General features: G+C 46.2%; 2 protein-coding genes across 2 annotated transcripts in view; one reads left to right on the top strand and one right to left on the bottom strand.

Moving 5' to 3' along the window:
- LOC123345199 (butyrophilin subfamily 2 member A1-like) overlaps positions 1-16,120 on the top strand; it is a 343,661-nt gene that overhangs the window by 231,564 nt on the left and 95,977 nt on the right. The gene's annotated exons all lie outside the window — the stretch shown is intronic.
- Positions 1-16,120, bottom strand: part of LOC123345197 (butyrophilin subfamily 1 member A1-like) — a 651,080-nt gene that overhangs the window by 627,039 nt on the left and 7,921 nt on the right. Inside the window, exon 4 of the mRNA XM_044981900.1 lies at positions 14,793-15,140. Within this exon, the coding sequence (XP_044837835.1) occupies positions 14,793-15,140 (348 nt within the window). The remainder of the gene's footprint in view (positions 1-14,792; positions 15,141-16,120) is intronic.

Here is a 16,120-nt window from a genome sequence, read left to right as displayed (position 1 = left end):
GACATCTGGTGGTGAGCTGTGGAAAAGGACTGCAAGGACTGATCTCATTTGCATGGGAACACCCACCCTGCCTAGCATGATGCTTGCCCAGATGATCACTTTGGCTGCTGTGGGATCCCCAGTCTCTTTGTTATTGGAGCAGGAGTAATAAAGGGTTGTTATCCTGGTAGTGTGACTCAAAGACAGCAGAACTGTACTTGGCAATTTCTGACTGAGGTACTCACCCTCAACTATGCAGCACTCACTAGGCAAAAGACATGGGTTCCAAAGCCTATTGAGTTGAGAGAAGTGGGGGTGGGGGCTTGTATGGTTTGGTAAGGTCCAATATATGATTTTTTTCTCATTACTGTATTTTTTTCCATGGTATAATAACAGAGCTATTTTAGACTTAATTAAGAATCTAATCATATGCTGTAGAGTAGAAATCTCTGATATGTAAATGTAAGTATTATACATACTTTGGGCTAGGGGTTCTGATGCAAGAAGTATGCACTAGTAGTGAGGTTTCCCTATTAACACCTGAAATCATTGAGAATGGGGGAGGGAGAGGATGAAGACATCTTGGTGAGTGGCTAGTGGAGAGGTGTGGCAATTGGTGGGGAGGGGTGCAAATGAAGGCCTGAGCAGTGGAATGTGTAAGGTGCCTCCATATCTTCTTCTCCTTCCACCCAGGCTAGGAGGTGAACTCTGTAGATGAAATTCTGAACTCTGGGGCTGCACTGACTAATGACAGCAACTGTGAGTGGGGTGACTTTTGGGTTGCTGGACTTAAGAACCCAAAGGAAAAGGACACGGCCCAATCTACTTGAGAGTGAGTCTTCTGGCTCATGATTAATGTTAATAAACCTTGTTTGTGGTGTTTCCCCAACATAATGCCGCATTGTTTCCCTCCATTAAACATTTTTTGCTACACCCAGACTCTGTGCTCTGCACTACACTCATCAGATTCTGTGCTTGCAAGAGGGGAAAGTATTGCATCCAGAAGAGGCACCTGGGGGATGGTATGTAATTGTCCCAGGTCACTGTGTGGGGACTCGAGCTGGTTAGATACTGAACCCAGCCCTTGTTGCTAGCAACTCTGATGGGCAGGGATTACATACATGTAGACAAGCATTAAATTAATTCACAAATAAAAAACCTTGCACTAGGGGAGTTTGGGTTGTGTTGGCAGGGCCTTGTACCCTTCCAGAATGCAGAAATGGGTAGCAGAAAACTGGTACCTCTGAAAGCCAGGAAATACACTCAGCAAAAGAGAAACACAAAGACTTGATAGCATTATAGAATCATAGAAGAATAGGGTTGGAAGAGACCTCAAGAGGTCATCTAGTCTGACCCTCTGCTCAAAGCAGGATCAACACCAACTAAATCATCCCAGCCAGGGCTTTGTCAAGCCAGGACTTAAAAACCATTAAGGCTGAGGGGGGGATATGATTGCTCTTTATAAATATATCAGAGGGATAAATATTAGGGAGGGAGAGGAATTATTTAAGCTTAGTACCAATGTGGATACAAGAACAAATGGATATAAACTGAACACTAGGAAGTTTAGACTTGAAATTAGATGAAGGTTTCTAACCATCAGAGGAGTGAAGTTCTGGAACAGCCTTCTAAGGGGAGCACTGGGGGCAAAAGACATATCTGGCTTTAAGATTAAGCTTGATAAGTTTATGGAAAGGATGGTATGATGGGATAGCCTAATTTTGGCAATTAATTGATCTTTCATTATTAGCAGGTAAGTATGCCCAGTGGTCTGTGATGGGATGTTAGATGGGATGGGATCTGAGTTACTACAGAGAATTCTTTCCTGGGTGCTGGCTGGTGAGTCTTGCCCACATGCTCAGGGTTTAACTGATCGCCATATTTGGGGTCAGGAAGAAATTGTCCTCCAGGGAAGATTGGCAAAGGCCCTGGAGGTTTTTCGCCTTCCTCTGCAGCATGGGGCACGGGTCACTTGCTGGAGGATTCTCTGCAGCTTGAGGTCTTTAAACCACGATTTGAGGACTTCAGTAACTCAGACAGAGGTTAGGGGTTTGTTACAGGAGTGGGTGGGTGAGATTCTGCGGCCTGCGTTGTGCAGGAGGTCAGACTAGATGACCATAATGGTCCCTTCTGACCTTAAGTCTATGAATTTGGATGATTTGGGAAGGGCAGGGGGCCATAGCCTTCCTGACCCCAGAGCATGGGGGGGGGGGTGCACAGCCCTGCAGCCCCAGCCTCCTGAGATTGGAGGGAGCTGTGCTGAAGCAGGGGGTGGGGGGAGGGGCAGGTTAGGGCTGCGGACGGACTGTGGGCAGGGTCACGTCTGGCATTGCCTTCCCCTGTCTCTTATACCTGCTGCCTATGGCTGTACACACATTGTAAGAGACAGCCTGTGCCCTGCAGAGTTTACAGTCTAAACAGGCACCACAGACAAAGAGTGAGAGAGGAAACAGAGACTTTCCGAAGTTCACACACAGCTCACAGCAGAAGCAGTACTAGACCCCCTGTCCCTTGACATTCAGTCCACTGCACTATCCACCAGGCAACCCTGCCTCTCATTTATTACTGTTCTAGCATATGTGCATGTTCTTCATATTCTCTACCAATCGTGGGAAGCTGCTACATAATCCTGCAGTTTCCTGAGCAGGGACAAGGGGCTGGTTCTCCCTTTTATGAACACAGACAATGCCTCTCACCACACACTGCGTAGCAGGGACAAAGGGTTGAATCAGAAGAAACAATGGAAGGAGCTGAGCGCTTCTTAACTGATGGGCAGGGAGGCCAAACTCTTCCACACAACTTTCACTTACAAAGCTAATTAGAACATATTTGTGACCCCCTTGGAGTGTGTGTGTCTGTAGATCTGGACAAAAGGGCTACTGCAAGAGGTGCTCACACAATAACAGCAGCCAAAAATTTGCCAAAAGCCCAGGAAGGACAGAGCAGCTCACTGGGAACGTCACAGGATGGGAGCCAGGAGGAGCAGGTTCCAGTATCCCTGTCACCCAGAGCTGTATGGGGCTGTGAGTACTGGGGTTTGTGACTCTGCATTGGGAATAAGGAGGGAGGCTGTTAGCTAGTTAAGTGGGGAGGTTGTCACTCTGTGGGGTTTGCAGAGCGCAGCAGAGGAGGGCACCAGAGGGGTTTGTTGGGGAATGTTCACTGGCGCCAAAGATGAGCAGACATACCCAAGTCTCACAGCTGGACTGGAACTCTGCCTAGGATCCCTGAACTCTGAGTATAGACACAGTGCCTGGCATCTACACTTTAATGTTGTGGTACCACAGGGCATGTGGGACCCCTTGTTGGATCTAAGCATATTTTATCCCACCCCCTATCTTCTCCCTGTTGTTTTTCTACGATCTTCCATCTGTAAATACATATTTTCCCTTCCTATCTTTGCTCTACTATTCTGATGGGTGTGTGTTGACACCAGAGGTTTTGGAACAGGCAGGGACACCCCTTGTCTGTCAATAGTGTGTGTGTGGGGGGGGTGTCAAGGTGGTGGTAGCTGGCTTCAGCTGTATTACTGAGCAAGCTCAGTCCATGTCAGCATGCTCAGTACAAGCCAGACAGCAAATCTGAGGGAGCATGTGACCCCATATGCCACCTGTGTCCTGGGGTGGAAGGGAGTTACCTTGCTGTGCTCCAGTTCAGGCTGGTCTTGGCCAGAGCCACTCTGCAGAGCAGACTCCATCTCAGCCACGGGGGTTCTACAGTTACATACTAAAGCCTACAACATACTTGCCAATGCAGAATTATGGTTGCACAGCAGGGCCTTGTACCTTTCCAAAATGCAGAGAGCGGCTAAACTTAAAAACCTGATACCCAAGAGATACAAAGTAACGGCACACAGCGCCACAGCCCTGCCACCTGGTCTCTGCCTCCTGGGACTGGCAATACGCAGTGGGAACAGTTCAGTGCAGGTGGTGCCACAACACACAGGCATGACAGAGACTGTGTTCGGAGTCCCTGTAGTGACTGGGGGAGGGATTAATTCAAGCAGGCTGGCAGAGCTGTCACTGCAATATGAGGAGAGGTGCATGTACCTTGAGGGATCACATATGTGTCTCATTTCAGTGCTGAGGTCTGTAGGCTGTGTCAGTAGAAGTGCACAGAGGTGTCTTCTTGCCAAGCCATGGGGATTGTCAGCAGTCTGGTGTTCGCTGCACCTGACCTTAACCTCATGTCCTGGTTACAGAACTAGCTACACATGTGCCCTTGCTGGTCTCTCTGGCATCCTTAGGGGTCAGGCCTCCTGCCTTCCCATGTCCTGGAGAGCAGGGAGAATTCCTCAATTCTCCCATTCTTATACCAGGCTCTGGGCTACAGGTCTCTGTGTATCAACCACTGTTACCCTGTGGGCATCAGACACAAGCCGAGATCAGTCCCAGCTGGTAACATCAGCGTAGGGAGGATCAGCTATTGTCTGGCCCCAGGTGTGCACAAAAAAGGTGTAATAACCACAACATGCCAATATCACCTGACTTTTTAGGAGTGTTTGTGTATCTCATTAATTCCTTGCTCTAATGATCTCAGTCTTAGCCCACTAAGCGGATAGGGCGCTGCAGACAGGGGAGTTTGAGAGGGAGAGCAAGAGATCCTGCTGCTGAACAGACTACCAGGTGAGAGTACTAGCTGTTGATGTGAGTGTGCTAGACTGTTTGAATTTTAATTGTGATTCTGATTTCAGGTGACTTCAGTTTCAGTTACTGCTGCTGTTCCCTTGATTGTTCCTTTGATTGCCTTGATTGGCCTTCCCCAGTGTGACTCACGGGGTGGGGGGAGGAACTGACCTAGGCAAGCAGGCTTTAAAAGCCAGAGGCAGAGTGACCAGGGGAGCAGAGCAGACAGGGGAGTTTGAGAGGGAGTTTGTGACAGAGGGAGGCTTACAATGGTTAGGAAGACCTGCAACACCTGTGCCAGCACTTCTTCTGTCACCTCCACCTGCGCCTGTAGCCAGACAGCGCCTGAGCTTGGATGCATCTACCCAGATCCTGGTGTGGTTTTGCAGGGACTGTAACTTGCAATTTCCACTTACGGATATCCAGGCTGGGGGGGGGGGCATCCAATGTGAAAGGTGCCTACTGGTGGAATCTCTCAGGCAGCAGGTGGGAGAGCTACAGGAGGAGGTGGCTAGGTTGAGGAGCATCCGAATCCATGAGCAATTCCTGGACAATGTCCATGTGGAGACAGCTGAGGTAGCTGTCCCCGTACACAGGACTGCTGACACACCACTGGTGGAGGAGGAGATGGCTCAGGGTGGACACTGGCAGCTGGTTACTTCTGGCAGTGGGCAGTGCTCCACCCCTGCTCCGAACCCTCTCGCCGTGGTAATAGGTAACTGTCATGGGATCTCACCCCCACTTTGAGCTTGTGGGTTCAAAGATGGGGACCCGCATGTATTCTGCCACCATGTCCTATGGGATCTCACCCCCACTTTGAGCTTGTGGGTTCAAAGATGGGGACCCGCAGGTATTCTGCCACCACCCTAACCCTTAGGGTGGGGTTCCTTCTCGCTGCCACCACTCAATCAAGAAATGTGGATTGAGACACAGTCCTTCCCCAAAATCCTAGGGGATTCCAAGAGCCCCAAATCCATGGAGTTCTCACACCCAGGAGAAACAAACCATTCCCCCTGCTTCCTCCCCCCCCCTCCCTTTTCCTAGGAGAGATACCGGGATCCAACTACAGAGGGATACCTCCCCCTCCCCTTTCCCTGAGAATCCACCCAAGGAAAGACCAACAAGTCCTTAATAGAAAAGAATTTATTAAGAGAACAAAAAGAAAGTACAGAATCTCTATGAGCCCAAGCTGGACACTCATAGGGGATAACCTTATCAATCTCTGGAGAGAATTCCCCCTCCCCCCTTTCTCAGTCAAAGCAAAATCAGCAACCAGGAATAAAGCATTTCCTTTAGCAAACACACAATTGCAAATATAGAAATCAAATCATAAGACTAATTCGCCTTTCTAATTAATACTCACTATTAATTAGTAGAAACTACTCCAGGAGAACTTGGAGACATGACTGTCCTCTGTTAGATCCAAAAACAGTTCTCACACAGACAAAGGCTTCCCTCCACAGAGATTTGAAAAAATCTTATCTCTGATTGGTCCTCTGGTCAGGTGGTCACCAGGTACTACATGTTAACCCTTTACAGGTAAAACAGACTTTAACCCTTAACTATCTGTTTATGACAGTAACCGTTATGCTCTTCTTGATACAGGAGAGAAGGAATCAACCCCTACAGTAAAAGAGGAGAAGCCTCGTACCCCTAAGGCTGGGAGGTCTGCTGCCACCGCTGCAAATAGGAAACGTAGGGTAGTGGTGGTCGGAGACTCTCTGCGGAGGGGGATGGAGGCGCTCATCTGTCACCCTGACATTTCATCTCAGGAGGTATGCTGCCTGCCGGGGGCCCATATCTGAGACGTTACAGAGGCATTGTTGAGGATTATCCAGCCCTCTGACTACTACCCCATGCTACTCATCCATGTGGGCACAAATGATACTGCGAGGTGTGACACTGAGCGGATCAAGAGTGGCTACAGGGCTCTGGGAGTACGGGTGAAGGAGTTTGGAGCGCAAGTGCTATTCTCTTCGATTCTTCCTGTCAAAGGTAGAGACAGATGCATCATGGAAGATGGTGTTGCCAGGAGGGCTTTGGCTTCCTCGACCACGGGATGCTATTCAAGGAAGGACTGCTAGGAAGAGATGACATTCACCTTTTGAGGAGGGGAAAGACCCTATTTGCACACAGACTGGCTAACCTAGTGAGGAGGGCTTTAAACTAGGTTTGACGGGGAGAGGTGAGCAAAGCCTACAGGTAAGTGGGGAATATGGAGACCTGAGAGATGAGTCGGAAACAAGAGGGAGCGTGGGCTATAATGGCAGAGAGAAAGGAGGGTCAGGGCAAAACTGGGAGACAAGATCAAACCAGTATCTTAGATGCCTATATACAAATGTGAGAAGTATGGGTAATAAGCAGGAAGAACTGGAAGTGCTAATAAATAAATACAACTATGACATTGTTGGCATCACTGAAACTTGGTGGGATAATACACATGATTGGAATGTTGGTGTGGATGGGTACAGCTTGCTCAGGAAGGATAGACAGGGGGAAAAGGGTGGAGGTGTTGCCTTATATATTAAAAATGTACACACTTGGACTGAGGTGGAGATGGACATAGAAGACAGAAGTGTTGAGAGTCTCTGGGTTAGGCTAAAAGGGGTAAAAAACAAGGGTGAGGTCATGCTAGGAGTCTACTACAGGCCACCTAACCAGATGGATGAGGCTTTTTTTAAACAACTAACAAAATTATCCAAAGTCCAAGATTTGGTGGTGATGGGGGACTTCAACTATCCAGATATATGTTTGGAAAATAACACTGCAGGGCACAGACTATCCAATAAGTTCTTGGACTGCATTGCAGACAACTTTTTATTTCAGAAGGTTGAAAAAGCTACTAGGGGGGAAACTGTTCTAGACCTGATTTTAACAAATAGGGAGGAACTCATTGAGAATTTGAAAGTAGAAGGCAGCTTGGGTGAAAGTGATCATGAAATCATAGAGTTTGCAATTCTAAGGAAGGGTAAAAGGGAGTACAGCAAAATAGAGACAATGGAATTCAGGAAGGCGGATTTTGGTAAGCTCAGAGAGCTGATAGGCAGGGCCGGCTCCAGACCCCAGCGCGCCAAGCAGGCGGCTCCGGCGGACCTTCCGCAGTCATGCCTGCGGGAGGTCCACCGGAGCTGCGGGACCAGCGGACCCTCTGCAGGCACGTCTGCAAGAGGTCCCCCGGAGCCGCGGGACCGGCGACCGGCAGCACACCCCCTGCGGCATGCCGCCGTGCTTGGGACGGCCGGATTCCTAGAGCCGCCCCTGCTGATAGGTAAGGTCCCATGGGAATCGAGACTGAGGGGAAAAACAACTGAGGAGAGTTGGCAGTTTTTCAAAGGGACACTATTAAGGGCCCAAAAGCAAGCTATTCCGCTGGGTAGGAAAGATAGAAAATGTGGCAAAAGACCACCTTGGCTTAACCACGAGATCTTGCATGATCTAAAAAATAAAAAGGAGTCATATAAAAAATGGAAACTAGGACAGATTACAAAGGCTGAATATAGGCAAACAACACAGGAATGCAGGGGCAAGATTAGAAAGGCAAAGGCACAAAATGAGCTCAAATTAGCTATGGGCATAAAGGGAAACAAGAAGACTTTTTATCAATGCATTAGAAGCAAGAGGAAGACAAAGGACAGGGTAGGCCCACTGCTCAGTGAGGAGGGAGAAACAGTAATAGGAAACTTGGAAATGGCAGAGATGCTTAATGACTTCTTTGTTTTGGTCTTCACCGAGAAGTCTGAAGGAATGCCTAACATAGTGAATGCTAATGGGAAGAGGGTAGGTTTAGAAGATAAAATAAAAAAAGAACAAGTTAAAAATCACTTAGAAAAGTTAGATGCCTGCAGTCACCAGGGCCTGATGAAATGCATACTAGAATACTCAAGGAGCTATAGAGGAGGTATCTGAGCCTCTAGCTATTATCTTTGGAAAATCATGGGAGACGGGAGAGATTCCAGAAGACTGGAAAAGGGCAAATATAGTGCCCATCTATAAAAAGGGAAATAAAAACAATCCAGGAAACTACAGACCAGTTAAGTTTAACTTCTGTGCCAGGGAAGATAATGGAGCAAGTAATTAAGGAAATAATCTGCAAACACTTGGAAGGTGGTAAGATGATAGGGAATAACCAGCATGGATTTGTAAAGAACAAATCATGTCAAACCAATCTGATAGCTTTCTTTGATAGGATAACGAGTCTTGTGGATAAGGGAGAAGCGGTGGATGTGGTATACCTAGACTTTAGTAAGGCATTTGATATGGTCTTGCATGATATTCTTATCGATAAACTAGGCAAATACAAGTTAGATGGGGCTACTATAAGGTGAGTGCATAACTGGCTGGATAACCGTACTCAGAGAGTAGTTATTAATGGTTCCCTAATCCTGCTGGAAAGGTATAACAAGTGGGGTTCCTCAGGGGTCTGTTTTGGGACCGGTTCTGTTCAATATCTTCATCAATGACTTAGATGTTGGCATAGAAAGTACGCTTATTAAGTTTGCAGATGATACCAAACTGGGAAGGATTGCAACTGCTTTGGAGGACAGGGTCGTAATTCAAAATGATCTGGACAAATTGGAGAAATGGTCTGAGGTAAACAGGATGAAGTTTAATAAAGACAAATGCAAAATGCTCCACTTAGGACGGAACAATCAGTTTCACACATACAGAATGGGAAGAGACTGTCTAGGAAGGAGTACGGAAGAAAGGGATCTAGGGGTTATAGTGGACCACAAGCTAAATATGAGTCAACAATGTGAGGCTGTTGCAAAAAAAGCAAACATGATTCTGGGATGAATTAACAGGTGTGTTGTGAGCAAGACACAAGAAGTCATTCTTCCGCTCTACTCTGCACTGGTTAGGCCTGAACTGGAGTATTGTGTCCTGTTCTGGGCACCGCATTTCAAGAAAGATGTGGAGAAATTGGAGAGGGTCCAGAGAAGAGCAACAAAAATGATTAAAGGTCTTGAGAACATGACCTACGAAGGAAGGCTGAAAGAATTGGATTTGTATAGATTGGAAAAGAGAAGACTGAGAGGGGACATGATAGCAGTTTTCAGGTATCAAAAAGGGTGTCATCAGGAGGAGGGAGAAAACTTGTTCACCTTCTGTCATAAACAGATAGTTAAGGGTTAATGCCTCTTTCACCTGTAAAGGGTTAAGAAGTTCACCTAGCCTAGCTGACTCCTGACCAGAGGAACCAATGGGGGAACAAGATGTTTCAAAAGGAAGGAGGGAAGTTTCCTTTGTTTAGTTTCAGTTTCAGCCAGAGAAAAAAGATCAAGGAACCAGCCTCTTATCAGAGGAGTAAGTTTAGAAAGGAATAAATAGGTTTATGTTTATTTCTTTGTAACCTGTCTTGTGCAATTAGAGGAAGAATCAAATTGGGTATTTGGGTATTTTTTTTGGTGTAACTAAGGTTTTGCCCAGGGGAACATCCTCTGTGTTTGGAATCTGTTGTCTGAGAGAATGGCTGGTATGCTAATCTCTCCCAGGGGTTTTTCTTGTGCCTTTCTTTTCTTTAATTAAAAGCCTTTTTTAAATAACCAGAGAACAGAAGGGTGTGCTGTCTACCGGGCACTAAAATACGGGATGTGGACCTGAGGTTGAAAAGGATCCTAAGAGGAGCAGGTAAGAACCCGTTGATCATCCTTCATGTAGGAACAAATGACACGGCTAGATTCTCGCTAGAGAGGATCAAGGGAGCCTATGCCAGGTTGGGTAAGACGCTCAAGGAAATTGAGGCTCAGGTGATCTTCAGTGGGATTCTACCTGTCCCTAGGGAAGGGCGCCAAAGGGGTGACAAGATCGTGACGATAAATAGTTGGCTGAGGGAGTGGTGTTACAAGGAGGGCTTTGGGATGTATGGGCACTGGGAGGCTTTCGGGGACAGGGAACTGTTCTCACGGGATGGGCTCCACCTAAGTAGGGAAGGAAGTAAAATTCTAGGAGGGAGGCTGGCTCATCTGATTAAAAGAGCTTTAAACTAGACATTGGGGGGAGATGGTTGGGAGAGGTCCAGGTACTCTCCACGCCAAATTTATACATTGAGAGTGAGAGCAACAGGATAACAACAGATATAGCCAGAGAGGGAGGGTTAGGTATAAGGAAGGGGGGGGGGACGGATACTAGACCGACAGGTCATACTGGTAGTACTGTGTCCCTACCAAGTTGGGTGAAAAGGGTGAGAGGAGCCAAACAGCAAAAATTAGGATGTTTGTTCACCAATGCGAGAAGCTTAGGTAACAAAATGGAGGAACTGGAGCTCCTGGTCTGAGAATTGAAACCGGATATCGTAGGAATAACCGAAACATGGTGGAACGGTAGCCATGACTGGAGTACAGGTATGGAAGGGTATGTGCTGTTTAGGAAAGACCGAAACAAAGGTAAAGGTGGGGGAGTAGCATTGTATGTCAATAATGAGGTGAAATGTAACGAAATAACTAGCAATGCAATGGATAATACATTGCTAGGAGTCTGTTTGGGCAATGGTGACATTGGGGAAGAAAACTACTAGAGCGTCCCCTGGGATAGTGATTGGGGTGTGCTATAGACCACCGGGATCTAGCCTGGATATGGATAGAGAGCTCTTTAATGTTTTTAAGGAGGTAAATACTAATAGGAACTGTATGATCATGGGAGACTTTAACTTCCCGGATATAGATTGGGAAACAAATGCTAGTAATAATAATAGGGCTCAGCTTTTCCTAGACATGATAGCTGATGAATTCCTTCATCGAGGGGGGGGATGCCATTTTAGATCTGATTTTGGTGAGTAACGAGGACCTTGTTGAGGAAATAGTTGTAGGGGACAACCTTGGCTCGAGTGATCATGAGCTAATTCGGTTCAAAATAAATGGAAGGATAAACAAAATTGCATGTGAGACTAAGGTTTACGATTTCAAAAGGGCTAACTTTACTAAACTGAGGCGACTAGTTAGGGAAGTGGATTGGACTAACATATTTAGGGATCTAAAGGCGGAAGATGCCTGGGGTTACTTCAGGTTGAAGTTGCAGGAGCTGTCAGAGGCCTGTATCCTGAGAAAGGGAAAACGGTTCGTAGGTAGCAGTTTTAGACCGAGCTGGATGAGCAAGCATCTCAGAGGGGTGATTAAGAAAAAACAGAAAGCGTACAAGGACTGGAAAATGGGAGGGATCAGCAAAGAAACCTACCTTATTGAGGTCAGAGGGTGTAGGGAAGAGTGAGAAAGGCAAAGAGCCGGGTGGAGATGGACCTAGCGAAGGGGATTAAAACCAATAGCAAAAGGTTTTTTAGCCATATAAATAGGAAGAAAACCAAGAAGGAAGAAGTGGGACCGCTTAAAACTTTAAACGGAGTGGAGATTAGGGATAATCTTGGCATGGCACAATATCTGAATGAATATTTTGCCTCGGTCTTTAATGAGACTAATGAAGGGATAAGGAATAGTGGTAGAGGGACTGACAGGAATGAAGATATGGGGGTAGACATTACGGTATCTGAGGTAGAAGCCAAACTTGAACAGCTTAACGGAAGTAAATCGGGGGGCCCGGATAATTTTCATCCTAGAATATTAAGGGAATTGGCGAGTGAAATTGCAAGCCCGTTAGCGATGATTTTTAATAAATCTCTAAACTCGGGGGTTGTACCGTTTGACTGGAGATTAGCTAATATAGTTCCTATATTCAAGAAGGGGAAAAAAAGTGACCCGGGTAACTACAGGCCTGTTAGCTTAACATCTGTAGTATGCAAAGTCATGGAAAAAAATTTAAAGGAGAGAGTGGTTACGGACCTTGAGGCCGATGGCAACTGGGACAAATTACAGCATGGTTTTACAAAAGGTAGATCGTGCCAAACCAACCTGATCTCCTTCTTTGAGAAAGTAACAGATTTTTTAGACAAGGGAAATGTGGTGGATCTAATATCTTGATTTCAGTAAGGCGTTTGATACGGTGCCGCATGAGGAATTACTGGTTAAATTGGAAAAGATGGGGATCGAAATGAAAATCCAGAGGTGGATAAGGAGCTGGTTAAAGGGGAGACTGCAGAGGGTCGTATTGAAGGGTGATCTGTCGGGTTGGAGGGGGGTTACCAGTGGAGTTCCTCAAGGTTCGGTTTTGGGTCCGATTTTATTTAATCTATTTGTCGCTGACCTCGGAACCAAAAGTAGGAGTGGGCTGATAATGTTTGTGGATGACACCAAGTTGGGAGGTATTGCCAATTCGGAAAAGGATCGGGATATCCTCCAGGGAGATTTGGATGACCTTGTAAACTGGAGTATTAGTAACAGGATGAAATTCAATAATGAGAAATGTAAGGTTATGCATTTAGGGATGACTAACAAGAATTTTAGTTATAAGCTGGGGACGCACCAGTTGGAAGTAACGGAGGAGGAGAAGGACCTAGGAGTCCTGGCTGATCGTAGGATGACTATGAGTAGGCAATGTGATGTGGCCGTTAAAAAAGCTAATGCGGTCTTGGGATGCATTAGGCGAGGTATTTCTACTAGAGATAAGGAGGTGCTAGTCCCGTTATATAAGGCGTTGGTGAGACCTCATTTGGAGTACTGTGTGCAGTTTTGGTCTCCCATGTTTAAGAAGGATGAATTCAAACTGGAACGGGTACAAAGAAGGGCCACTAGAATGATCCGAGGAATGGAAAGCCTGTCGTATGAAAGGAGACTTGAGGAGCTCGGTTTGTTTTCCTTAACCAAAAGAAGGATAAGAGGAGATATGATTGCACTCTTTAAATATATCAGAGGGATAAATACCAGGGAAGGAGAGGAATTATTTCAGCTCACTGCTAATGTGGACACGAGGACAAACGGATATAAATTGTCAGTCAGGAAATTTAGGCTTGAAATTAGACGAAGGTTTCTAACCATCAGAGGAGTGCAATTCTGGAACAGCCTACCAAGGGAAACAGTGGGGGCGAAGGACCTCCATGACTTTAAGATTAAGCTGGATAAGTTTATGAAGGGGATGGTATGATAGGATAACGGGTTTAGTCAATAGGTCAATAACGTGCCACACTGGTAATTAGTACAAAGGGTCAATGTTGGGATATTGTTAGCCTTTTCCAGAAGGTCTGGCTGGAGAGTCTTGCCCACATGCTCGAGGTTCAGCTGATCGCCATATTTGGAGTCGGGAAGGAATTTTCCTCCAGGGTAGATTGGCAGTGGCCCTGGAGGTTTTTCGCCTTCCTCCGAAGCATGGGGCAGGGGTCAGTTGCTGATGGATTATCTGCTACTTGAAGTCTTTAAATCATGATTTGGAGCATTCAACAGCAGAGTCAAGGGAGTGAATTAGTTCAGGAGTGGGTGGATCGGCTTATGTGGCCTGCATCTTGCAGGAGGTCAGAGTAGATGATCATAATGGTCCCTTCTGATCTTGAATTCTATGATTGATTTTTCCTTGTTTTTAGATCCAAGGGGGTTGGATCTGGATCCACCAGGAGTTGGTGGGAGAAAGGAGGGGGGATGGTTAATTTCTCCTTGTTTTAAGATCCAAGGGGTTTGGATCTGTGTTCACCAGCAAATTGGTGAAGTCTCTCAAGGCTACCCAGGGAAGGAAAGTAGTGCTTGTGAGTGGTGGCAGCCAGACCAGATCTAAGCTGTTAATTGAGCTTAGAGCTTCTCATGCAGGTCCCCCACATCTGTACCCTAAAGTTCAGAGTGGGGAAGGAACCTTGACACTTTCCCCTCTAAGGATAGAACAAGAAGCAGTGGGCTTAAACTGCAGCAAGGGAGGTTTAGGTTGGACATTAGGAAAAAGTTCCTAACTGTCAGGGTGGTTAAACACTGGAATAAATTGCCTAGGGAGGTTGTGGAATCTCCATCTCTGGAGATATTTAAGAGTAGGTTAGATAAATATCTATCAGGGATGGTCTAGACAGTATTTGGTCCTTCCATGAGGGCAGGGGACTGGACTCGACCTCTCGAGGTCCCTTTCAGTCCTAGAGTCTATGAATCTATGAACCCTGTCCCAGGCTCCAATGTGTCATAGCAAATTTCAAGACAATCTGAGTATGTTTCTGGATTTTAGAGCCCTTAGAAAAAACAGCTGTTAAACAGTGAGCTAGAATAAACCTTAACCAGAGCAGAGCTACTGCCTCACTATAATGAGACACATCAGGTGGCATCTCACAATGACCCCTCTGACTCCACTTATTACCCCACTGAAGATGTCAAAGTATCAGAACAAGTTACTAACCTGCCACCTGTAGTTCCAATAAAGTGTCTTTGTAAGAAGCATTTGACTGAAAATAACAACTGTATGGCCCATCGTCGGAGGGTCGGATATTGCGTATTCTCAGGAATACTCTCCCATTGGTGATGTCGTCTTTCAAGAGCTCAGTTCTGCCTCGATATTCCAGCATCTGCTCTCTGTACTGATCCTTCCCATCACGATACAGGTGCACCAATTCAGAGTCCTGGGATCGTAACCATCCCACCTCCATGTTCTCAGCGCTCATCCTGGGGGAGAGGTGGCAGGGCAGGACGGCCTCCCCACCTAGGGCAGCAATGACTGGATGGTCAGGTCCAGCCACTGTGAACTGTGCTGTTAAATGAGTCAGGGGAAAACTAAAATTAAATTGGAGAGGAACCAAGACAGACAGGAATCTAAATGCAGCAGGATGCATATTGCCAACTCTGAAATGTGCAAAAATCAGGAGACAGTCGTTTTCCCTCCCGCCCCCAAATTATGAGATTGGCTTAAAAATAAAGAAATTTTTTTTAAAATCATAAAATTGGTCTCTGCTTTCTGATTTCTGAACCTTTAAAGATGACTTGGGTCACATCTCCAAGTATTTATCTGCACCAAGATGGACAGAAACATACTTTAAAACAAAATGAAAGCTGATATTCTCAGCTAATCACAGGCCTCTGGAAGCTGTATTTTTAAGAAACCCAGCAAATAGCATGAGACTTGTGATAAAGTTCTGTGAGCTGGTAACACTGAGGGGACATCTACACTTTGAGCTGGAGATGTAATTTCCTGTGCGGGGAGACATGCACCCTCTAGCTTTGACTGAGCTAGCATAGACTCCTAGACTCATAGACTTTAAGGTCAGAAGGGACCATTATGATCATCTAGTCTGACCTCCTGCACAATGCAGGCCACTCAATCTCACCCATCCACTCCTGTAGCAATCCCTTAGCCTATGTCTGAGTTACTGAAGTCCTCAAATTGTAGTTTGAAGACTTCAAGCTGCAGAGAATCCTCCAGCAAATGACCCGTGCCCCATGCTGCAGAGGAAGGCGAAAAACCTCCAGGGCCTCTGCCAATCTTCCCTGGAGGAAAATTCCTTCCCAACCCCAAATATGGTGATCAGTTAAACCCCGAGCATGTGGGCAAGACTCACCAGCCAGACACCCAGGAAAGAATTCTCTGTAGTAACTCAGATCCCAACCCATCTAACATCCCATCACAGAGCATTGGGCCTATTTACCTGCTAATAATCAAAGATCAATTAATGCCAAAATTAGGCTATCCCATCATACCATCCCCTCCATAAACTTATCAAGCTTAGTCTTAAA

The sequence above is a fragment of the Mauremys mutica genome, chromosome 12, assembly GCF_020497125.1.
Source record: "Mauremys mutica isolate MM-2020 ecotype Southern chromosome 12, ASM2049712v1, whole genome shotgun sequence".
Lineage (NCBI taxonomy): Eukaryota > Metazoa > Chordata > Testudines > Geoemydidae > Mauremys > Mauremys mutica.
The sequence above is the reverse complement of the archived record's forward strand: the minus strand, read 5'-3'. Positions and strand labels throughout refer to the sequence as shown.